Genomic DNA, 24,794 nt, shown 5'->3' with positions numbered 1-24,794 from the left:
TACTTGAATAGTAAGTTGTGGACATTCATTGCTTGTAAAGAAAGAAAGCATTCTACCGATAAAAAGCATTCTACTGATAACTGTAAATCCTAATTTTGTTCTAGGATTTTTTGTTTTGTCCCCAGTAGGAGTATTATGGAGTTTTATACTTATATTAAAATATTCTGCATTGAAAAGAAGTGCTATTTAATGATATACTGTTTGTATCAATATACTTCAGAATGGCTGAAGAACTTGGCCACAAATGTCAATTACAAAATTTGAAGAACTCCTGTGAAGAAAATCTATAGAAGAAAATGTATGATTCTCTGCAAGGTATACACTCCCCAGAACTGGATTTTTCCTGTTGTGTTTCTATTTCATACAACAAGGTTGTCTTTAACTACAACTTCCTCAAACAGTAATTGATTAAATACTATTTTCAGCACAATACTTACATGAATCCATCTCCCTTGCAAGGACATGTACTGATACCTTGTGTCTTCTAGGAGCATCTATTGCCAACAGCACCTACAGTAAACAACATCAATTCTTTGAGGTGTGGAAACTATCACTCAGAGATTGTACTTATAAAATGACAACATTTACATTCTAGGTTTTCAAATGACGGTGAACTTTGAGATATTCCTTAAAATATAATGAAAAGGCACAGAGTGCCTTGAATAATTTTAGAATCAAGTTGTTTACAAAATTCACGTCCTGCTCAGGGACTCAGAAAAAAAAAAAAAGGCAAAACAAAAAAAATGAAGTAACAAATTCAGCTATTAGCTATCATAGTATCAGAAATACAACCTAAAACCCTAGCAACCGTCTAGAAGTACAGCGCCCTGAACCCAATTATTAAACTCACTTGGACTAGCTCACTAATCTAACCAGTTACTTCTACTCTGGAATACTGGATAATCATGTATTGAGCACTAGAGTATGCAAAAAATTTTTTTCAAGTATAGATTTCTACAAACAAAAAGTGTGCATATTTGTTCAAGCTATTACTTATTAAACAACAGCCACTGAAACTCCATTCTCTAAGTTTATTTGCCGCGTATCTTCACCCATGCTACCATACTACGTTAAAAAAAAAAAACAAAAACACGTTAGGGTTCACTGTGCCATTTAAGAAATAATCAGTTTTAAGCAGTAAGATTGAAACTCAAATACAAATAGAAGATAATGTAAGAACGACCCTGGCTAGTGAAAAGGATAAACAAAGATTACGAAAGAGAAACTATTCTCAAAGCCATCTCTTTCCAAATAACGTTTCAACTACATGACTAACTTACCTTGTAGAACTGTATGATATCATCCTTGGTCAGGGTCTTTAGATAAGCCACTTCAATGTTATCTGCACAACAATAGTAAAAATTAGAATAAGTCTGCAAATCATAGCTGGTTATTAACACGCTATTTATTCAAAGTATTTTTCTTTTAAATTCAGATGCTGCAATTGACTGCAAGTGATATGCTTTTCATTCCTAACTTACAAGCCAACACTTGTACCACTAAAAGTGTCACTGAAAGCCTGGAAGAAAATTACACTTTAGTAAGTCCATTTGATTGGACTTACTAAAAAATGCACGTTTGAAGAATGCTGATTGCACTGTATGCTATTCAGTAGCTAAAAAGATATGTCTACTTCCCTACATCATCTTCAAATTGATGTTACATATTCCTAATGCAGACTGATTATAGAAAGCCTTTATACACAGTTAGGAAAGATGGCATAAATATTTTAGCATAAATGTACGGAATGCTAACTGCTTACATCATACCCATTAAGGAATAATCACCTTTCATATATTTGGGGCGTGTCTCAGTAACTATGTCCCCTTACATAAATTAAATTATAATAAACGCATCATATAATAGCATTGGTAAGTATGAATGTTTTTATTGTAGGTATGCTTGCTTTTCTTAGGGTTAGCAGGAAGATCAAGAAAAATGTGTGCGAAAGTACAAATATGTAACTAAAAGTAGTTCATATGAAGTTCTACAGGGAGGGAATTCAAAAATCAGCAAAACAGTTTGGAAAATCACATGACGTTTGAGAGTAAGTTTTTAAATGTGTGATGTAAAACAGTAGAAGTAATAACGAAAATGTAAAAACCTGAAAAAAAAAAAAGCACTTTACTTCATAAGGCTGGAATATGAATTTCTGATTTGGCAAATTTAGTCACATTAGAATAATTTAATGGAATAGAATTACTAGTGGGTAGAAGGGAATTAATGACATGAAACTCAAGGGAAATAGTAAGTTTGGTGGGAGTTAGTTATGAAAGCTACAGCTACAGCTAAGCAGTAAGAAATTATAGAGAGAGACGAATGATACAAGTATGGTAAATACACAGAGACTTAAGGCAGAGAAAAACTATTATCAGACACAAGTACTTGAGGTGTTAAGTTTTCACACCACTCCTTATACTCAGGCATGGAATCTTGTCAATAGCTCTCACACTTTCAAGACCAAGCTAGATGACAATTCAAAATTCTTCATTATTAAAACAGTTCAGTAGCTCTACAAAAAAAAAGAGTATTTGCTACAAAAAGCTGATATTCTGCATGTAAAGCAAAAGAAAAATCAAAGGATATACAGTGATTTTTATGTAGGTAGCATATTATGCATGGGAGATTGAAAATTACAGCTTTAAGAGTTGAGACATGACAATGTGATGAAAAGCTAATCTATACCTTTTTTTTTTAGTTGGAAACAAACATATTTAAGTATTACATTTTCTTTCTTTATAGAAGTCTATTTTTAGAAAGTAAATAATGAACACAATAAAAACTAGTCTTAAAACTCTTATCCTTACCTTTTAGGAAAAAAAGAGCCTACCTTTATTGTAAAAATCAAGTTAGTTTTGCTTCAAAAGGTATTATTTAGTGATACGAAATAAAAGCTAACTCAGAATCTTATTTACATACCTCACTATTTTGGATTTTAAATCTTCCAACACTGATGAAAAGGGGAAAATAAAACTTCAATAGTACGTAGGAGCACAGTTTTATGCTATCAGTGTAACTGTCTGTCCATTTTCAGTAATAACAGTAGAAGTTGGATCTCAGTCTTCTACAAGCTTATCATCTTCAAAGCATCATGGCTTAAAAAATATTTAAAAACTCACATTTCTATTAGGCCTACTTTAAGTTGAGACAGGTCATGTGTTAGTTAAGATGCCTGCTGTTGCCTCTGCCATTGTTTTCCTTTCACTCTCACAACAGCACAATGGGAATAGGAACTGTATTCATAGTAATGCCTGTGCTGACAGGAAAACGTCAAAGAGCATTTGAATGCATCTCAGTCAAGAATTAGGCACACATGTAATAAAGACGTCTGTCTGAACACCACAGACAAAAATTTAAGCTTAGGCAACACCAACACTTACATCCAAACCACTTCCAGTCCTTGACCTATTCTATGTCTCACTGGGCCTTAAAGGAAAGGACAGAAGGGCAATGATGCACTCGCCACCCTCTGTCATGTGAGGGCATCAGGAAACAGGTTTGTCCTCTATTAGTAACAGCACCTACAGCAGAGAGACCATGGGCTGCAAAAATGAGGTATTTTCTCAGGGCAGAATGAAGAAATGCAACTTATAGGACTGAAATCACAAAAAGTGTATGAAATTAAACACAGGCTGTGTAAAAGTTTAAGCTGTTCCCCAATGAATACGCTCGCATTCAACAGTTACAAACGTAGCCAGACTATAGCATCCAGCTTTAAAGGAATTATAATTTTTCTTACCTCTGTCGAAGTTATACTGCTGAGAAATTATTTCTCCCCAATATTTAGCACATTCTGCAGACAGCTTCTTTGGTTTGTCTAGACGACGAATTGCTAAAGCTTGGATGTGTTTTTGGAAGGCCTCTTCTGTCATATCTTCTATACATTTCTCCATAGTCTTTAAGAATGCTTCCACTCTGCTTTCTAAATAGTGTGGTGGCTTTTCAGATTGGATAATAAATCGCAGTCCTTGTATGCCATTTGCCCGACGCGGACCACTGAACACAATGTAACCTTGGAAAAACAAATAGTGACAAATTTAAAAGAAATCCTCTGTTCCAGAATTAGGTTTGACAAACATGACAAGTTTGAAAGGGTTGCAATTTTATGCTACATCTAATTTATTATGGATGAAAGAATACAGGTTTTCAAAATATGTCACTGTACTTTTAAAAACATCTTTATTTCACTGAGGTATCAGTTCAGGGGAGGGGTGAGCAGGAGATGAGGCAGACCAAGAAAGAACAAAAGCAACTGTCATCAGGATTAGGTAAGCAGAAATCAGGCTGTACTCTAGCACTGCATTAGACTCAACACCAGGAATTTACTATTTTTCTATAAAGTCTAATCTGAATTCACTTTGCTGCAATGTAAGAGAATTATTTATTTTATCAATTAAATACAAAGGAAAAATTATTTTTCCCTTCCTTTTTTGCAACTTTTTCTTATCTAAATACCTAAGATTTTCTTCAGTCCTCTTCCCCTTCTTATAACAAACCTGTCACATTTCAGTCTTTTAAATGCCATTTTATGGCTTTCTAATCAGTCCTTGATGTTCTTCTATGTGTCAAACTGGACATAGTATTTCAAAACCCTTGAACAACATAGAAATATTATTGCGTGTTCATCTTGGAAGCTTCCCTTTATATATCCCAGTGTTTCTTTTAGACAGCAGCTTGACAATGCTCATTTATGTTCTACTTCTGACCCACAGTAATCTAGTGATTGTTTTCTACAGAACTGCTACCTAGCCAATTGCTTCCTATCTTGTGTCTGTGCCGTTGATTATTCCTGCCAAACCATTCCTACCAAATAGCATCTTATCTGTATTCAAGTCATGTTTCCAGAATGTCAAACTAATTTTGAATTCTAATTCTGTCTTCCCACACACTTGCAGCCTCTCCCAGCTTAGTATTATCTGAAGATTTCAGAAGTATATTCAGTCTTCTATCATCCAAAGAGTTGAAGAAAATACTAAATAGCATTGGATGAGAATAGAGAATGACATTTTTCTAATGAACTATTCTTATTTGTTCTCCAGTCATAGCTTTCCATCCAAATGTGTAGCATTTACATTTAGGCTCTCTCTGTAGCTTGTTTGAGAATGTTACATGCCTTTCATGCTATCAAGATGAGACCATGACATTGCCATTTTCATCCAGCCAGCCACATACCGTATAAAAAAAATAGGTTACTTTGAAATGAGTTTGCCTAGTAATTGTTTCTCAGTTGTCTTCTATGAGTTCGTAACTGCATTGGTAACATATGATTTGCTTCCCCAGGAATTAGAATGAAGCTGATTGATCGGCAATTTCCCTGCTCTTTTCTCTTTTGTTTTAAAAAGAAGGGCATAGCACTTACCCAAATTCTCAGTTGTAAGATTTCTAGTTCCAGTTTTCCAGCATTTTGCTTTTGAAATGTAGAGATCATCATGCCTGAACTCTAAAATTTACTGCTTTTCCCTTTGTCTTTCTTGTATTTCTGAAGTATTTATTGAATGAGTCGTCGTTACTACTTCTATTGTTTAACAGACTGATAACTCTTGAAATTCTTTTCCCCCTAGCTTTCTCAAAGATCTTACTAACAATTCCATTGAGCTTACTGAATTTTGCTGGTATTTCGGCTATCTTCCCCCCTAAGTCTTGTGAACTCTATTATTTGGTAGTCACACCATACAGGTTGCTGTACTGATATAATCACACAGTTCGTCCTCACTGGTTTTCCTCACTGGTTTTCTCCACCTCCTCTTTAGCAGTTACCTCCAACTTGTGTGAGAAACCTGCTACCAACACATTCCAAAAACCAGTGAAGCAACCTGGGTCCTGCCATATTTTCAACAGGTATCTATCTAGATCAATGTGATTTGGCTAGTTCTGCTCACAAAAAGTCTAATCTTGCCTGATCTCCCTGATAATTCATAGTGCTGTAATGATACTGATGTTATTTTTCCATTCAGTCATCATACTGAGACATTCCTCTGCCTCTCACCTTTGGAAAAATATAATAATAATAATAATAATAATAAAAAGCAATTGTACTACTTACCCATATTTCAATCATGCAAACTGTTATGTAAAGTGCTTGTCTCCCCTTCTTACCCTATCTGGAATAAACTTACCAGTTTTCAGTCTTATTGGTTCAGGTAATGATTATTTGTACTTACTAGTAAATAGCTGTACTCTTATAGTGCATTTAGGACTTGATCAGTATTGCAGCTTACCATTACCCATGCGGTAATATTCCTAAGCTAAGGCTTGTGAATCCTCAAGCAAGCCTGGAAGTGAGATCACGAGCAGAAAAGACCAAATTGCTGCTGATTCTCTAAGAAGATCTAAAATTTACAAAACTGATCTAATTTCCTCTTGGTAAAAATTCTCCTAAACCTCTACTTTTTTTTTTTTTTTTTTAAAAAAAAGTATTTTTTCTGCACATTGTTGTTGTGTGTTGTTTTTTTTTTAAACTGGAGATTATTTCAGATATTTCAGACCTATCTTAAAAATTTGGCTTACTTCTCCTCAATTAAGAGTATGTGCACAGTGACATTCCTTTGAGTCATCAGCAGTTAAAATGATTTGCATTTACCATGTGTCCTTTAATTGGCATTCACTAAGCAGGGAAAGAACACCTCATCATGACTCATGTAATTGTGTGAACGTGTGTGTATGTGTCTATATTGACAAATAATCACTATGAGAAAACTTACCTAATTGTTCCTTGGTGCGCAGAGTATTGAAGCATGGTTCTGAGATAATTTGACAAAAGAGCTCCAAAAACATATTCTCAGAAGTGCTCTGCATATCTGTCTGGTAATATATTTCAATGCCACAATTGTTATGAACTTCATTTCTCTGTTGATATACAAACCACCCTCCTAAAAGACAAAGTTAAAACAGTTAAGTTCACAAAAGCATACATTCTTATTGTCCAGAATTAAAAAGGTACTGGAAATTCTACCTTAAAAGTCTTAAACCTTTTATTATAATTCCATTTCATGAGTGATAGACCATTAACAGATCAAGCACGCTTTTTTTGAAACAGGCAAAGAAATGATTATTTTAACATAGCAAAAATGTCATAGCCTAAGCATATCAGCAAGTGAACTGAAACTTGTCTCCTTTCTCCTCAAGCAAATACTGTTGGAACTGGAATGGAATTTTGTGTTACATCACATGTATACAGTTTCTAAAGACAATTTGTCAGAAGCATTTCTGAACATTAAAAATAATTTAGCATTTAATACCAATAGCTTCTTCGGCATATAGTAGTTTCCAGCTGATGATCAGCTACAGTAATTGAGTTTGGCTGTGTAGCCAAAAATGTCATCATTCCTGTGTAACTCCAAGGATTCTTTGAATCTCACTTCTTAAATGTTAGATTTTTTGTACAATAAAACTAAAATCATAAAAGCACTATGAGACCAGAAGAAATTATATCAAAAAAAGTTATCTGCGTAATTGCTTTTTTCTCCCTCAATAAATAAGAGGTTTTTGGACAATCCTCCACTGAATATTCAATTAATACTCAAAACTGCTCGAAGAGTGACGCTTATTCAAATATGTATACTACGTGGAACAAAGAATAGGACAGGGTTCCTGTTTCCATAAATCATACAGAGTGAGTAAGGAATGAAGGCCAACTTATGCACATACATTAAAAATGACATCAAATTCATTTTCAAGTATGCCAGGAAAAAGTCATATATTCATGTGTAATTTTACATAACAAAACCACAATTTGCTAAATTTGCAGTTTAAAGTAATTTGAAGTAAATCTGACTTTGAAACAAACTCCCAGAAACAGAGTACTATTGATCTTAAAATGCCATTAGCAGACAGAAAATCTTGGTTTAATGTGCATTAAAGATTTATAAGTAAAACATTTAACTTACTGTCAGGAAGTTGCACTTCCCTGTATCTCACTAGTTGACTGGGAAGGAGTGGCTTTGTATGAGCGTGCTCTATGAGAGTGTCCTCAACCATCTGCATAATTCCTAACGCAGCCTGGAAGAGAAAACATAAGAACTGACCTTCATATACAAGTATGTAAGAAATTAAGAAGGAATACAAGCTTCACTCCCCCCCCCTTTCCTTATTATACTACATGATCCATATATTAGCAGTGTTTTGTAACATCTCCTGCTAGTAAAATGTCCCAGAGATAGTATAGTATCTTGACAGGAATACTGCTATGCCAGCCTTCCAAAGATAGAATGTAAAAACGTTCATGTTTTAAATACAAGAAAGGTATTGCATTTGTTTTCATACATACGTTCAAATATTTGATTAAATTTCCTACACAAGTACATGCTGTAACTATTTTACCCGAAGACAGAACTAACATTTTCTGTTTTTTACTCCCAAAGAAACAAGTGAAAGTTGAGGGTTGTTTCTTATGGACCACCACTCCTGTTCAGCTTTGTCCAAAGCAAATCATTTAGCAGGATATCTTGGACTGTTAAAGCTTTGTCAGTTAGCCTGATACTTTTAAATAGAATAGCAGGATCTGCAGCACATCATTCCTTACGCAGCTTGATCACATTACAGCAAAGACATGCAACAGAGACTTCAAAATATTTAGATCATACGCTGTTTTTTATTAAATTTCCAAGAGCAACACAAGGGCAGCACTTAGCCTAATAAATCTAAAGTGGAAAAAATAACACTGTGATTGTCCCATAAAGATAAAAAAAGATGATAATACAAAGTCAAATTATGAAATCACATTTGGCAAAGCTGCATTAAGATCTAAGAAGGTTAAACTAGCCTTCCATTTTTAATGCTGCTTTTAACTAAAAACTGTGTTATTAAAGAAAGTATCACACCAACCTGTTTTGTTATATTGCCATGGAGAAGAGCTTCGATGTGTAACCGTGACAACAACTGAGATATAAAGGCCTTGAGGCGGGGAAGAGTGACATCTAGAATAGATATTAACACAGTTAAATCAATGATATGCATTTTTACATTAGGAAGTACCTAACTCATTACTAGGTAAGGTATACTTCTTGGAAGAAGAGAAAGTCATCATAAAAGAGTGAATCTCTGCTTAAAAATGCAACACTGGAAAGTTTCCAGGTCTAAACAGCAACACTCATCATATAGCTTGCTTTGCTTAGAATTCACATATCGTCTGACCCAGATTCCAAAAAGAGAAGGAAAAAAAAAGCCTTCTTAAGCCTTCTTTCCAATTATTCTGAACAAACATTCCCTCTCCAGAGAAAACAGTTGCAGTCATTCAGGTGGTGTTCCAAGATAAAGCCTTAGATATTAACTAAACAAGAAGCATGCAGTTTATAATGCTCAAGAAACACATTTTACATCTACCACCTTGAATTAAAAAAACTCAACTGAAATATGTTTTGACAATATCCTTCCAACAAACAATATACAAGAAAAATATTTTTGCAGTATTTCTATGTTAGCCTACCTTTGTAAAGCAGTTTTCATATACAAAGCAAAGTATCGTTTAAAATACAGAATCAACAGAATAAGAGATGAAGGATGGTTAAATGGATGGGGTGTTCATCCTAAAGTCAACAGATTCATTGTTAATTCCCTGACTCCACATGAATCCCTACGTCTTTTTGATCTTAAATGTGCGTTACAAGACCTTCGGAAAAGAAAACGGTCCTTTTACTGTTGCATAATCCTCATCTTAATTTCTGTCTCTAGAACTGCTTATTAATAGTGCAAAAGATCGGGGTTGCACTGAGTGAGAGAGAAGATGAGAGGAAAATAAATCACACTTCAGCTCCCTGTACTTCAAGCAGATTTCCAGCAACGCTAAGTAGACAGCATTCCATTTCAGAAGTCCATTTTTAACCATTCTGATGCTGAATAGAATGAAATTAATTTTCTAAAGGCAACTTACACAAGGAACAGAACATTTGTTTGTTTTTGAAATGTGGCTGTCATTAAGATGAACCTACTGCCATGAAAATCAGCATTAGTTTTGTCACTGACTGGCAGCACTGGCACAACTGCTAATCTCTAAGATATCTGCAATCATTCAAGAGGCCATACAGCTAAACATTTATATTTCTGTCCTGGAGCAGTCCTGTGGAAAAACTCTTACACCTCTGAGCAGCTGGCTTTGGGCATCTAATGAAGCAGTGCTCAGTATCAGAACTTTAAACAGTATGGTACGTGTCAGTCAGACAATTAAGGATGTATATTCTGAATCCACCCCGTCAAATAAAAACCAAAGCCAGATACTCTTCTTGAAAAGAATGTCTCGGTGTATTCCAAGGAGACATTACAAAATATTTTGCAAACTGTCCCAGTAACAGCCTTTTGTTATAACACAGTAAGATAGAGATACGGAAGGGTTCTTCAGCAAATACCAAAATCAATTAAATCTCTTAATTTAAAATCCCCAAACCATAGGGCACTTCTTTCTTAAGAACCATGATCTTCTTTATAATCTTTATTATCTACAGGAACTGAACTTAGGATCCCTGGACAATACAAAACACAAAACAGTATGCATGTTGGGAAGTACAATGCAGATGCACTTGAGTGTCTGCAAATGTCAGCTGGAGTCCTAGAAAATTTAGTTTTGGTTTAAGCACTGGTGTCACTATACCCAGGCTTCATGTCCACAAAGCCATTAAAGTTTTCAGCAACTTGCTTCCCTAGCACTGGGAGGAAGTTGCATTAGATTGATGGCAGGGACAGATCAAGTTGAGTCCATACCTTTGTACAGCCCTTTGTCTGAACTATTCAACTTTATAGAAACTGGAGGACAAGTGCAGAGGCATCAACACCCAGAAGAGTCAGCACAGGTCTGGCACTGCAGGAGCTCACTTAAATAATGGGCAGAGTTCAAAATAGGTACCTTCATTAGTTATAAGACATTTTCCATTAAAAAAATGAAAAAGAATAAACTTTAAAATTAGCAGAACATTACCATCAAGAGCTTCTTTTAATTCGTCTTTGGTCCAAGCAACTTCTGTCATCAGGAGTCTGAGATAATACATCGCATGCTGGTGAGGCTGTTCAGCCCTGAAGTTGTTAAGCGATCTCATATACTGAAACAAAATTGAGTTTAAATTATAGAACTCCATACCTAAACATGAAATATTAACCCTCTACTCTCAACTTTGTGTACCATCAAAAAGGTCCGTTTCAAATGCCAAGAACATTCTCCTAGATCAGTTCAAAAACCACGTTAAATCATCTTAGTAATAACATGGGCTTGTGAGGCTATGGATTAAGTTGTTACCATTAAGATTGTTTAAATGAGAATGAAACCAAAGTTCTCCATAAAATTAATGGCTGAAAGTTAAATGACTGTAGACAGAGCCTAATTAAGTAGGCTAGATCAAGTGGCTGTAATCAGAAAATATGCATTCTATGATGACTGTCCAGGGAAAAGTAAAACTTGTCTAATAGAAAATATATTTTTCTCCCAGTTAACTTCTAACTATTTCAGCCTAGGAAAAATACAGGATCATCTGAGAAATTTTTTGCATTCTTAGCTTGGATAAAGGAAGTATGAGAGAAGAATCAGTGAGCTTCTCCAAAGGAACCCCTTCCTAGTCCAGATGCACCTTTCCAAAATAAACAAACCCTTTGTCCTCTATAGGAGAAACTGGAAGTATGAACTAAATAGTTTCATTAAGTTGGAATCTCCTGGATCTACAGATATGCTAATTAGCGCATCATATCCATTACAAGACAAAAGTAACTCATTTCAGATCGCATGGGTAAGAAACGAGCATGAAGTTGCTGAGGATGCATCCCTCTATCTGCTCCAAACAGAAGCAAGCAGTTACTTCCCTAATCTGCAGGGGTAAACGTGTGGGGAAAATTTGCCATCTCTCCAACTGATTTGACTTTTTTGTATTTTGTCCTTATTTTATATACAGAAATGGTCTATGTAATAAAAGTCTGTAAAATGACAAAAGCATGCATAACACAAAGACAAAGCTTAAGTGAACCGTAAAGACAAAGAGGGGGAAACATCTCAAATTACATGAAAATTACCCCAAACAGATCATTCAGACTTGTGTTTTTTTTTCGTTTTTGCTTTTTTTTGTTGTCATTTAGTGGGTTTGTTTGTTTGTTTCACCTTTATATTTGTCACACCTAGTTAAAACTTTCTAACTTATATTCCATATATACAGATGAGTCACTAAATTTAAGAAGTTAGATATGCAGAACCCATTATGTACATAAACAACTGGTTACTTTTGCACCAAATGATCTTGGTCCAGGAGCAGAGGTCCCCTTCACCTCTGGAGAGAAGAAATGTTGCTTTCCCCCTTCATCCTATGTGCCTAGATCCCACTGGGGCCTTTCCAAATTGTAAGACAAGATATAAGACTTTTCTTTTCCCCCTTCTTGATTTCTACTCCCATCAAAGCAAGTTGCAATTCCCTAGTCAATTATAAGACTGACCGACTGAAAGAAGATTCCAGGGCCAACTATTTGAACCAAAGAATTTAATATTGACACACTGGGGAACTCACAGCCACAAAAAAAAAAAAAGGTTTCCCAGTCCCGATGAGGCAGAATGTCATTTTGAAGTTGCATGGATAATTAGCTCTCAAGATTTCACTTCAAGTCAATGCATTCACTTTTAAACTACTCTAAAACTGCAACTTTTCACGTAGCTTACCGCTTCCTTGATAATTTCAAATCTTTTTTCATCGATCTCAAAAGTAGCCATTTTCTCAATGATCTTCTTGAGCAAGATATGTTGCTTGTCATTATAACCTTTTACAGAGAGCTATGGAAAAAGTGCATAATTTGCTTTAAGTACAGAAGATGAAGTAAGAATAAAACAATTACCAAATCTCACATAATTCAATGAACAATAAACTTTTCAATCTAAATTCAGTGTTATTCAATATTAACTTATACTAAATTAAAATCCCTCTACCCAAAGATAACTAATTGATGAATAAAATATTGCATATTTACTTGAGAGTTATGAATGCAGAGAATTAGTGTAAATTCATATTAGTGTAACTAACTTGTACTCAGAACACAGATTCTTAACATTTAAGAATAAGTATTAAGGTCATTCAGTAAACAATATGTTTGGAGTACTGAAATGGTTTTACTCTAGGTTTCACATTTTAGTAATGGAACTAGAGTCACAGTCTTCTTAAATATTACCTCCAATTTATGTTTAACTGTTTCATATTTATCTTGTTACATAGAAATGTATTTTATGTAAGTGTAAGTAAGCGGTAGTATGAGAAAAGGGGTACTGCCAACTACTACACAATTTATAATAAAGGATGGTGCTGCACTGAAACACCCGGCTAGTTAGTCTACAATCTTAGAGATACCAATCTGATCATGCAGATTTTATGGAACGCATACATAAAGTAAGCTAGATCATTAAAACACAAAACAAGCAATAAAACAACAATACATATGCTACATGATTGCATCATAGGTATAGAAAGTTTTGCCCAATGAAAAAAGGAATCCGAAGGCCTTTCAGGGGGGAAAAAAAAAATCTTCAAAACTTGGTATGTAGGTGAAACAATAGGATTAGTGCAGTTTCTTTATCAGGATAAAACTAAATTTTAGGGCACAAAACAATATGCAGGTCAATTTCTGCTTTCCATTAGGAAGAAGTTTTTTCTTCTACAGTTACTGAAACATATCTAAACAATGAATTTAAAGAAAGAGATATAATAAATGGATTTATCGCAAAGGTTAACATCCTAGATTAGCAGAAGAATCCAGTTTTATAAACATGTGGGTGAGTGTTCCTAGTATAGCTACTATCCTAGCTTAAAGTATCAACACTATACAGTTACACATATTAAATATAAAAAAACTCTACAATGTAGAAAAGAGTATTAGAATTTCCTAGCTATCAAAACAGAGTAAACTGATTTTATGTGAAAATATAATCTTTACAATAGAGGAATATGAAGTTCCTAGAAGAAACAGCTAATATTTAAAATAACCCTAAAATTCTAAACTGTGACTAGAAATGAAGAAAAATTACTCCCACCCCACCCCTCTAACCATCGAAACTTCAGCAAGCTTTGAGACTGAGAACAGATAACCAAGTTGTCAGTTAGTTAAGTGAATGCTACCAGGAAATGAGATACTAGATTTGTATTGGATAAAAAAGAAATTCCAAGGATAAAGAGACAACACTATTTCATACATAAAATACAAGGGCAATATACAGTATGTTCTCTTAGTAAGATGACTTCGAAAATAACACAGGAAATTTCAAAATAAGTTGTTATATAGTGAAGTTCTGTTAAAAGCTTTTGTTGACCATCAAGAGATTATTAAAACCTCATACATGAAGGTAAATAAAAAAATAATCATTCATCATATCATCAGTATTTCTCAGTGAAATATTGCCACCACTTTAAAATGCATGATAAAACACACAATAAAAACACACACTAAGGAAAAGACATAAATATCCAGCAATGCCTTCTAATGAGCACATGCACAATCCATTTCCATAGCTTACTACAGTAGAATTAGAGGATTATGACAGAATCTGTAAAGCTAAAGCTCATTCAACAGAAACTTTAATCTTTTCATATAGAAACTAGCAATAGTACTTTCAAGATTACCATGCAAGCAAGTAAAAATGTGAACTAGAATGCAACAGCTGCACTGCACACGTGTTCACAAGACACTGCAATCTCAAAGAGGTCATTCAGTACTAATTAAAGTGCACTACTTTGCTTTGTCTTTAGTTCATGATATATATGCAAGGGAAGAAACATTAACCATCTCATTTAGAAATGCAGAATTCAAATGTTTTCTCCAAGCTCAACAATTCCCAAGCTGTTTAATTTCCTCCTGTGTTTTTTTCTTACTTACAAGTATTGCATTCATTCCTGATGCAATGCCATAGACCAAACCTGAGAGGCGTGCTGCATATGTATACTCTTTTAAATCATCCTTCAATAACCTGATAAACAGGTATGTCATGTTGCAATGGAGAGGATCAGCATAAATGTAGCGACTAACAAAAAGAAAAACAAAAGAAATGCTTTGATACCTCAAGCAGTGACAAAGTAATGGATGAAGAAACATGACTGAAGAGTATGTATATGCAGCCTCATGATCAGTAGTCCTTGAATAGGAAAGCTGAAACGTATTGTTTACTTAATAGCATAAAAAAGGGTCTTCTACCCCATCAGTCAGAAAGTTTTTAGTAGGTATCTGACAAACTGAAATAAAACTGTAAGCTTGGATTAGGTTGCTTTTTTCTTTCTTTTAAATGAAGGAATAAATCTTATAACTAATTCATTTCATGAATGACATAAAAAGAAAGAAGAAAATTTGCTTAATATGAATGGAAAGATTGTTGAAGACTTTGAACAAAATTCAACTTAAAATTCAAATCAAAGAAAGGATGGTTAATAATCAAGATCAAAAGGAGTAACAGCCTTAGACCCACAATGGAAAAAGCTGTTTTGTAAATAAAAGTCCTTCCATCAAATCAATATAAAAATGTTGATGAGTGGAAGTAGTTTTAAGGCTCTAAGCTCTTCCTTGATTTGGGTACTTACATACATCCCATAGATGGTATTTTGGAGATCATAGTTCAAGCCAGCTAGTTCTGCTGCATATGCATACTCGTTGAGGGAGTCTTTGAGTAGTTCAAGGTACAAATAGGCCATGTTACAATGCAAGGGATCCACGTAAGCAAATGGGCTGGAAGAAAGTGTTGAAAGTAAAATATGCAGTTTAAAATTATTTCTCAGTTTCTTTTGGCCTTTTAAGTTTGATCTGAAGGAAGCAATCTTTACTGCAAATATGCTGACGGATCCCGTTATGAAGGTCTTGAAGCCAAATATGAACATACTTGAAAAAAATTATTTAGCTTGCTTATGGTTTGAGTGATGCTAAATACACTGAAGATTCTGAGATAATCCTTTACTTGTGCTGATAAATCAAGACACGTTGTATTTATTTTGCTGCATAAGTCACAACTCACCAAGGATAAAATAAATGAAATACATCCTCGATAAACATCATTATTTAACAGATTAAAATGACAACCCATGTATTGAACAGTAATTTGATTAATAATTCTATGAGAAAACAAAGTAGTTATTATACAAACGAAGACATTAGGAATTTGTGGTATGAAAAACATGCGGTACCTCCCCATTTCAGCTCAGGAAAGAGGTTTTGCATACTCACTTTCATATCACAGTAATTCTTTCCAATATCTTTTTAATGGAAACAACCATAAAAGCTCTACTTTTGTATTATTAGCATCTGATCGCATACGCTACTGCCACAAATTTCTCAAAGAAATGTGACTCGAAGACTCAAGCCATGTTTCAAAAGTACTGATATTTGTTAAATAGCTCTGTAGTTTAACAATTTGCAAATTCAAGACAAGTTATTTGTCAAAAGTTATTTCTAAAGCTTTTGAAATACATATAAATTTATTATCAATTTCACAGGAATAATGTGCAGTATCTAAGACAAATTGCTGTCAGGATTGGGCTTGCAATTCAAAAATATGCCATTTTCATTTATTTTCCCTAAGCAGCCACCAATCGTCAAATTCAGAGACATGCTATTAGATATGTTTAGGCTCATACAGTGTGGTATTGGATGATGTACACCAGTATTAATGAAGTAAAATGAAGACAGATCATATCACCAACACACACGCCAACAACTTTTGTATACATTGAAAAGGTATTTTTAAGATGGTTCCTAATAACTTTAGGAATTTGGCTTTGACTTCTTCATTTTAGATTAAGGGATTAAGGAAAAAGAGCACAGGTTTTACAAAACCTGAGATTACAAAAAAAACTATTAGGGAATACATTTGTGCCTTCTAGACTGAAATCACAGCCTAGGATATGCTGTTTTACTACTGCTCTGCTAACCATTCTGGGCTTGGGCTTGTATAACTTAAGCAAACAGGTCAGTAGGAAAACAGGACTCAGCATTTCCCTCTACAGTAAGAATTTTCAATAATGAGCAATTTTTCTAAGCCCAGTGATGCAAGTCCAGTTAATACTGAACTTTTTAAATTAAAACTGAATTAAAAGCAAGGTGTAGGTCAATCCTTTGTTATCTTATATCTTCCTCCAAACTCATTATATTCTTTCCCATTAGCTGGCAAAGGCCAACAGGGAATTTCAAAACTAATGAAGACTACTAAATCATTAGTCATTGAGTGAAAAATAACAAAAAATGATTAAAATAACCATGTTCTGGGAGTCGTTTTCTATTACTGACAACTTGGTAAGTAAATGCTTATTTCTAGTCTACTTTTTTATTCTTTTTACTAGACTTGAGGAAGCAAAACAACTCCATTGCTGATTATGTATTGAAACAATCTTAGTCTGGTCTTTTTCTCATTTCAAACAATCTGCAAGTGACATAGCTGGAATCAACACTGAAGTGTTGATAGTGGGTTACCTTAACAGCTAGTGTTTTTAATCAAAGGCTCTCAAATTGCTAGAAATAGTTCTTAAACTGGAAGGTAACACAGATCCTTATATAGGTTAAATATAATTAGCACTGTATTTTAACATCAATCTCTGAAACTTGAGAAACAATATGAAGAGTTTATAATTACCTTTAGAGAGTTTTCAAAGCAATAGCACATTACATTGGCGTTTTGCATCCTTTTAGAAAAGGATACTTGTTAAGTTCTCAAGTCATAATTCATATAAAAGTAAAAGCTCTTAACCATCCAGCTTTAAAGGACATTGAAGTTCTGTGTCAGAGATTTTTACTGTGATGTGTCTTTAATACCAGCCTTGCATCATGCCACTTACCCTAGGGTAAGTGAATCTTAAGATTTTCAGTTTTGGAAAACAGTGACTTCAAGAGATTCACATAGTCAGACTGTTCCTGTTGGATTTATATGTTTGAGGGAGAAACCACCCTCAGCAACTTCATATTAATTCACCTACACAGTAGTTGCTGCTAGAACATCTGGGTCAGGAATTCTTCCAGTGATCTGTGACGATTAAGGCTGCAGGTAGTAAAAATCTTCCTATTTTTTTCCTATCCTGTTGAAGCAGTCTATTGTGTGAACTGACTCTTGCGACTGTCAGTTGCAAGAACTGTCAGTCTGATCTAGAATGAGCCGAAAACTTTTTATGAAAACCAAGTTATTATGATGGCATTATTTACCAATTCACTTGGCCATAAGAGCCATGGTTGTTTTAATCCTGTCTCACTAATAAAATACTACACGTCACCCTTTCTTCTAATGACCACCTGCATGGCCAGTCTCAGACCAAAATTCACTAAGAACCCTTTTAAAGCATCAAAACCAGACAAACCCGCTTATCACTTCCTTTGGAAGTGATGTAGCCAACAGTGTCAAAATATCTTCACATCCATTCATACAAAATATCCTTTTTTTTTTTTTTTAGTTATTTAAAACCAAAACCAAATAGAACAACCTTCACCCACAACCCTACAAAGAAAGCCATCTTTCCACCTGTACTCATCCCTAGGAGGAATGAGGCAGTTCATTGAGACTGGCCACACAGAGTCCAGTGGTAATCCATCAGGTGAGAACAAAGGCTGCAAAGTTTTGCATTTGTTGTTCTCTGAGTAATAGACAAGCAGAAACCATTTTGATCTTCCATTCACTGACAAAGTTAAAACAGTTGTAACGTTTGTCCTATAGCCACAAAATGAAAGAGGAAATGCCTTCACAACCTATTTTCCCCAACTAGTGGCCAACAGTAGTTCTGACACACTCAGAAAAAACCCTCCATATAAAACTCTGCCAAGGTCACCTAGAAAAAAAGTTTAGTGCTTACGCAGAACAAGGACTCAACAGCCCATCTATGAGCAACTATCAGAGCCTATCTAACAGCAATATCGCTAAAATATTTTATTAGGCCAAAGGAGGCGAGATCCCAAAATTATTTGCACCTTCTGAAATGCAGCACAGAAATAATGGTACTCTGAAGAGAGCAGTAACTTTTTTTTAAAAATGCAATTCTCAAGTTACAAATTATTACTCCAAAGGAAGGATCTGGACACTAAGAAGGTACATCATTTTCATGCTAATTTTTAAAAAGTAAATAAATAAATAATCCTATGATTAAAATAATGCAAGACCAGAATTAATGTAACAGCACTCTGTCATGCATCCTGAGGTAAGAATCACACATTCATTGACAGATAATGCAGGGGGTGCTCATCTAAAAAAAATTAGTTACTGGTGTCAAATAAAAACCTACAATTTTAAACAGTTAGAATTGTATACTGGCAAGCATTATGCAAATTAAACAGAATTTGAATGAAAAAGAATATCAGAATAGTATCTTATAAATAAAGGTAATTTCAAAACAGTTGTCATTTAGTTCTTAAATGAAAAAATACACTCCCATTTTAAAAAAGCTGTGCTGCAATTTGCAGTAGATTTTATTAGCAGACATGTACTAGATATAGAAAGTAAAAGAAAATTCATTTTAAAAACCTTTTTAGATAAACTTTTCCTGTTAATATATAGATGGAGTACCTCCAACTGCTTGCTACTCATCTACTGTATAATTTATATGAGTCTTCCTGCTATCGCATTCTTACTGTATATTCCACCAAGGACAACTGTTTTAAAGCTGCAATACATGCAAGGTTTTTGTCACAGAAACACAGATTCCCAACAAACAAGAAACTTTCAGAGAACAATCTCTGTTGTATATTTAACATACCATACCTGAAAAACTCAAAGTTGAGACAAGCTTTTGGCAAAAAAAATTTGTCATCTTGCTTGAACCACAGTTTGCTCATAGCAGTGTCCTGTGTCAAGAAAAGAGGTTAAGACATCTTTTAATTGTGATATATTAAACTATTAAGAAATATATTAATCACTTCAAATCTTAGTTTAAGTGTTGTCCCCTTAAATTCACATTCTTGCTATATAAATTTATATATAAATCCATTGATTCTTATTGAGACTCTCTTCTTACCATACAGCATCTTAACATACAGTTAAATGGCTGCAAACTTGTGAATGAGCTTATGATCATAACAGGAACAACTCCTCTACAGTAGGAATGGTCAAAGACAACTAATAAAGTTAGCTTCACAGAATTCCCTGCTAATGTGGACATTGAAAGATATGTTGTTATAGGGATAGCACTGAGATTACAACAGCATATAGACACATTTTAGACTAAGAGAATACTTGTGTATTTCTTGTGTATTTAGTGCTTTTGTTAAAAGAAATTCAGAGCATGTTGCTTTAAAGCAGCATTGATAATAAAAAATGCATGTTTAGAAAGAGCAGTTAAACTAGTTGGAAATTAACTAAAAGATCCATCACCAAAAGTTTAGAGTAACCTCCCAGCGTAGGAAAGGCTCTGAACAGCTTCTCTTATTCTTCTATTCTGACAACATTTTTTTCTATTAAATTGCTACTACACAGTTTAGAATACATATTACATCAGGGACAGAATGATAATGCATACAGCCTGTCCATAGCGCTTGTAAACTGACCCAGTAGCTGAAAATCTTCAGCTCTAGGACCAAATGATTACAATTATGCTCTCAGGCATCAACCAATACCCTAACTGCCCTCCTTCATGATGTTTTTTTCCAAGAGCACAATGTGCCATTACAACAGAACTGACCTAGCGACATGATGCCAGTGAAAAAGGCCATCCCTGCTCACATTTAAGTTCCCCTCCCTTTCTCCACAATACTGTTCCAGTCTACAGTAAGCTCACTTATGCATATAAAATGACAAAATAATAATTGTGCTTTTTTTTGTACAGCTCATCTCTGCCGAACTGGTTCTTGTAATGGTTTGCTATGGGGTCAGACAAATGCCAGGGCCCACAAAAGCAAAAGAGCAGACATACAGCTGGGGAGAACATATGAAAGATGTGAGCAAAATATGTAATAGCTATAATTCATCAAGTACAGAAGATTAAAAACATTTCCCCTCAGAAAATATTTTAAAGGCAAAAGGAAAAACTAACAGCAGATAAATTTCTGAAGTAATGATGCCATAAAGCAAAGCTTTTGCATAGATCAATTGCCTAGTTGCTACAGAGACACTGAAGGACCATCAAGTTTCTGTAGCAAACCAATTAGTGTTACTTACTAGAGCTGTAGTAGTTGTCCCTGCTAAGGTTTAGTGTTTCAGTGAAGGATAAACCTAAATACATGCTCAAAGTCCTCCTCTGTTAATAAAACTGCTTCAAGTATATGCCTAAAGTGCCTTGTGCAGAATAAATACGTTCTCCTGAAGGATGTCTTTGCACTAAAGTAGACATATTAATCTAGCGTGCAAAAAAGTGTTCCTGAATTAATTTAGTATTCAATTTGAAGCACAACGTGTAATTGCAGAAGACTAATCCTATTTATACTCCAGCCAAGCCTGGAATAGAGATGAACATTATTAGAAAAGACAGCTATGTGTAACTAGTGTGAAGTAATTTTTAAGTACTCAGATACTGAGACTTGCTAAACATATTGAGATCATTAAATGATGCTTCCAGAAGACCGGAAAGTGATGTTTGTTTATTATGTGTTTACATCTTTCTATATCTCTCTCCATGCAATTGCAAGCTTTCTTCAATCATAGTTAAAAAAGGATGGCCTTGTCTACACCCTCGATTTACTGAACACTGTTCAAAAACTACAAGACAGGCAGTCTTCTTCTTCAATCACCCTTCTGCTGAATAAACCAGGTTTAATACTATTTATAGAAGTTGTTAACACACTTTCAAAATGGCAAAAGAGTCCAACTTGTTTGCGGATTCGTTTTCATAGGAACCCAAGTAGTTACAATCCAAAGTTTAGCATGGATGGACTTTCTATTATCTAGCAACACCTGTAAGGCCTGTATCTTTTTGTTCTTATTGTTTATTACGTTCTGGAATATTGTAAATTCTGTATTTTAAAAACACGCTGCTAACTTCCCAGAAAGTTAAATAGCAAACAGAACAGATAGATACCTTACCTTGACAAGGGCAGGGTACTGTGTCGCATCTTTTTCCAATGGCAAAATCTCAAAGTTAGTAGGAATGAACTCATTCTTCATTGGAAGCTTGAATTTCCCATTCAGGTCAGCATTTTGCCATTTCTAGATAAATAGGAAAAACAATGATGCAAAGTAAAATTTCTATTTAATATGTATTACTATATATACTCATTGTCTTTCTACTGTAATAGAAGATTCAATATGTTCCACTATCTTATGTGTAAATAGTGGTAAAGTAACAGGAAAAGAGAGAAACATCTCAGAAACCAAACTGAAGTAGGCTATAAGGAGGACGAAGTGCTCAGAAGGAGAATGAGACAAGATAAAAAGAAAATTTTGAAAGTTTACAGTAGAGTGGAAGTGGTTCTGTACCTCATCTTTTCTGCTAATGCAAACTCTAAGTGAAGGCATTACACTAAACACATCAGCAAAAAACATAGGTATGGACAAGCTAAAGGAAGTGAGGTGATCCTGTGCAATGTCTGTCCAAAGCATGTTGGGCAGGTCCAATATAGCTTTAGGGTGTATTTAGCCATCTCTTCCTAAAAGAAGGAATAGTGAATAACAAGATTCAACAAGGACTTGCCCACCTTCATTGCTGGTGTTTTGATTTTTAAAAACTCATTTAATGTTCTCATTTTATAAGTTGCAAAAATCAATTTCAGAAACAGTTATATATAGCAGTTATAAAAACATTCCTTTCTTAAATGTTAATGAACCATCCTATTCTTAATTGAGACTCAAAAATATATCAACTTTTTAAAATTTAAAAGTAGCTACTGCATATTATGGAACTTTTATAGAAAACCTGCATACAGTTTTTAATATAGGGAATAACATTCTCTTTATTAAAACTTTAAATAGTTTAAAGCCACTAAAACGTGTATGTTCTATGTAATAAATTTGAAATTTAAAGACCAACATAAGATTATTGGCTCTCATAATATTAAACAGACTCAATGCATATTTTTGCAAATCCATGTTTTCCCTTCCTCTAAATGTAAAATTAGGCTAGAAATTTACCACTGCCTTTCACTTGTAGATATTGGAATATATTAAATGTTTTAACATGCCTTAATAACTTCATCAGAAATTGCTTCTTGCTTGTATTGTGTTCCATACCAGTCTTCTGTTCGGTCGGTTTTTCCTTCAAAAGACTTGGACACTATTGCAACTCTGAAAACAAAGAGACAAAGCACTTTTGCATGAACATGTCTGAGAAAACAGTGTGAGAAATTATTCAGAGCACTATTTCTGTTCCATCATGATAATGCATTTATTTCCCTTGGATAATTACAGAGTACATTTAGATGGCAAGTATATGGATACTTAACAAACCACTAAGATTAACCATGAAATCAGGCTATCAGGATAATTTAATTTAACCATTTTTTCTGAAGTGTTACAACCTAGAGCTATACATAATTGTTGTATTCAATGTCTATTTTATAAATTTTGTCCTTGTTCCAGAAAACACAGGAAGAAGTACTTGAGATCTTCTTCAGAAAGAATGAATCAACTAATAGCATTTTTCATACCACCTATATCAAAATTCAGAGAAGTGAAAATACTGACTATAGAAATGTTATTCCAGACCTAGGGTTTCAGATTACATTATTGCAATCGCACTTTTCCCGTTCATAACCTGATTCATGTTTCTTCATTTTGTATCATTCTCATTTCAGATTTACACCTTTTTGTTTATTTATTCATTTTTGAGGATAAGAAAAGCAGGAGCATTAATATATTCTATAGTCAATACTAGAGAATTGCACTCAGTTAGAAACCCAGAGAATCCACCCAAGAGGAGAAATCCAGAATAAAGAAAACTACAGACTAATAGGTATTTATTCAGTAGTCTTCATAACAGGTATCAAGAAAATACCTTGAATTTTTTTTAACAGTCAACAACATGAAATAGTATTCAATAGAAATAAGGAGCTAACTTTAAAAGTAAATGTAACAAAGTAAAAAAAGTAAAACAAACAAAGAATTTATAAGAATTCTGAAATTGTTCAAAAAGGTAGCAGAATTATCTCTTACATACATTTAATGATCGCTAGATGCTGGATAGAACAGAAACAAACTTTGTCAAATCTTGTGCAGATGGGTAAAATGCACATAAAGCAACAAAACAACGCAAGTGTTCTTTTATAGCACAATATCTTCAGGCTAAGAATATTCTGTTGTATAGTTGTAATGTGTACAACAAATAGGGGCAGGAATCAAAACAGGCATATGGACGTGCCTCAAAATATAGAATTTTACTTTACAAATACACTACTGGAGAATACCCTTAGGGTGAATTTTGCAATACACTGAAAAGATTAAATACACAGAATATTAATATTGTGAATGTCTATGTCCTCATCCCTCCTTTTTCATCTAATGTATACGTGTAAATAACTAAATGATCCAAGAACATTGAAGAAAACAGGATTCTGCTGTATTAAGTTCAAGATTCCCCTATTACCAGAATTTTCAAATTACTGTAATTTAACCTCAGCCTTGCATTTCAAACAGCAGGACAACAGTGGGTTAAAAGGTCACTAGACAAATAGCTAGCAGTAGATGCATTTAAATGAGAAATATATCTAAGAGCCACATGGAATTGTAAAGACATTCTCTAGCAATAAATTCAAAAATGGAAGCAGAACTTGTACGAGAGTCTAATTTTGAGACAATATTTTAAATCAGACACACTGAACAGGGTAATCAAACCTCATGTTTCAGGAATGCAGATGATTTCCTCTGAGTAACCACATGATTAGCATGAGCATGTACACACATACAAATACACAATAGCCCATGCCTCTCTGCAAAAGTTACGAAATGTCTAAACCAGAATGAGAATGTTCATCTC

At 34.2% G+C, this 24,794-nt stretch overlaps 1 protein-coding gene across 7 annotated transcripts in view; it reads right to left on the bottom strand.

The window, feature by feature from the left end:
- The window catches only part of IDE (insulin degrading enzyme), a 62,748-nt gene that overhangs the window by 5,494 nt on the left and 32,460 nt on the right, over positions 1 to 24,794 (bottom strand). For 5 of the 7 annotated variants that reach the window (XM_080596469.1, XM_080596475.1, XM_080596472.1 and 2 more), the window contains 12 exons: positions 23,005 to 23,107; positions 21,911 to 22,033; positions 19,658 to 19,740; positions 15,513 to 15,657; positions 12,620 to 12,730; positions 10,907 to 11,027; positions 8,824 to 8,915; positions 7,887 to 7,998; positions 6,702 to 6,869; positions 3,740 to 4,012; positions 1,281 to 1,342; positions 438 to 510 (listed from right to left, as the gene is read on the bottom strand). In XM_080596469.1, the coding sequence (XP_080452595.1) occupies positions 438 to 510; positions 1,281 to 1,342; positions 3,740 to 4,012; positions 6,702 to 6,869; positions 7,887 to 7,998; positions 8,824 to 8,915; positions 10,907 to 11,027; positions 12,620 to 12,730; positions 15,513 to 15,657; positions 19,658 to 19,740; positions 21,911 to 22,033; positions 23,005 to 23,107 (1,466 nt within the window). The other 2 variants (XM_080596470.1, XM_080596474.1) reach the window with 2 other exon arrangements.

Source organism: Anser brachyrhynchus (genome assembly GCF_964034855.1).
Source record: "Anser brachyrhynchus genome assembly, chromosome: 6".
In the NCBI taxonomy this organism is placed as follows: Eukaryota; Metazoa; Chordata; class Aves; order Anseriformes; family Anatidae; genus Anser; species Anser brachyrhynchus.
The sequence above is the reverse complement of the archived record's forward strand: the minus strand, read 5'-3'. Positions and strand labels throughout refer to the sequence as shown.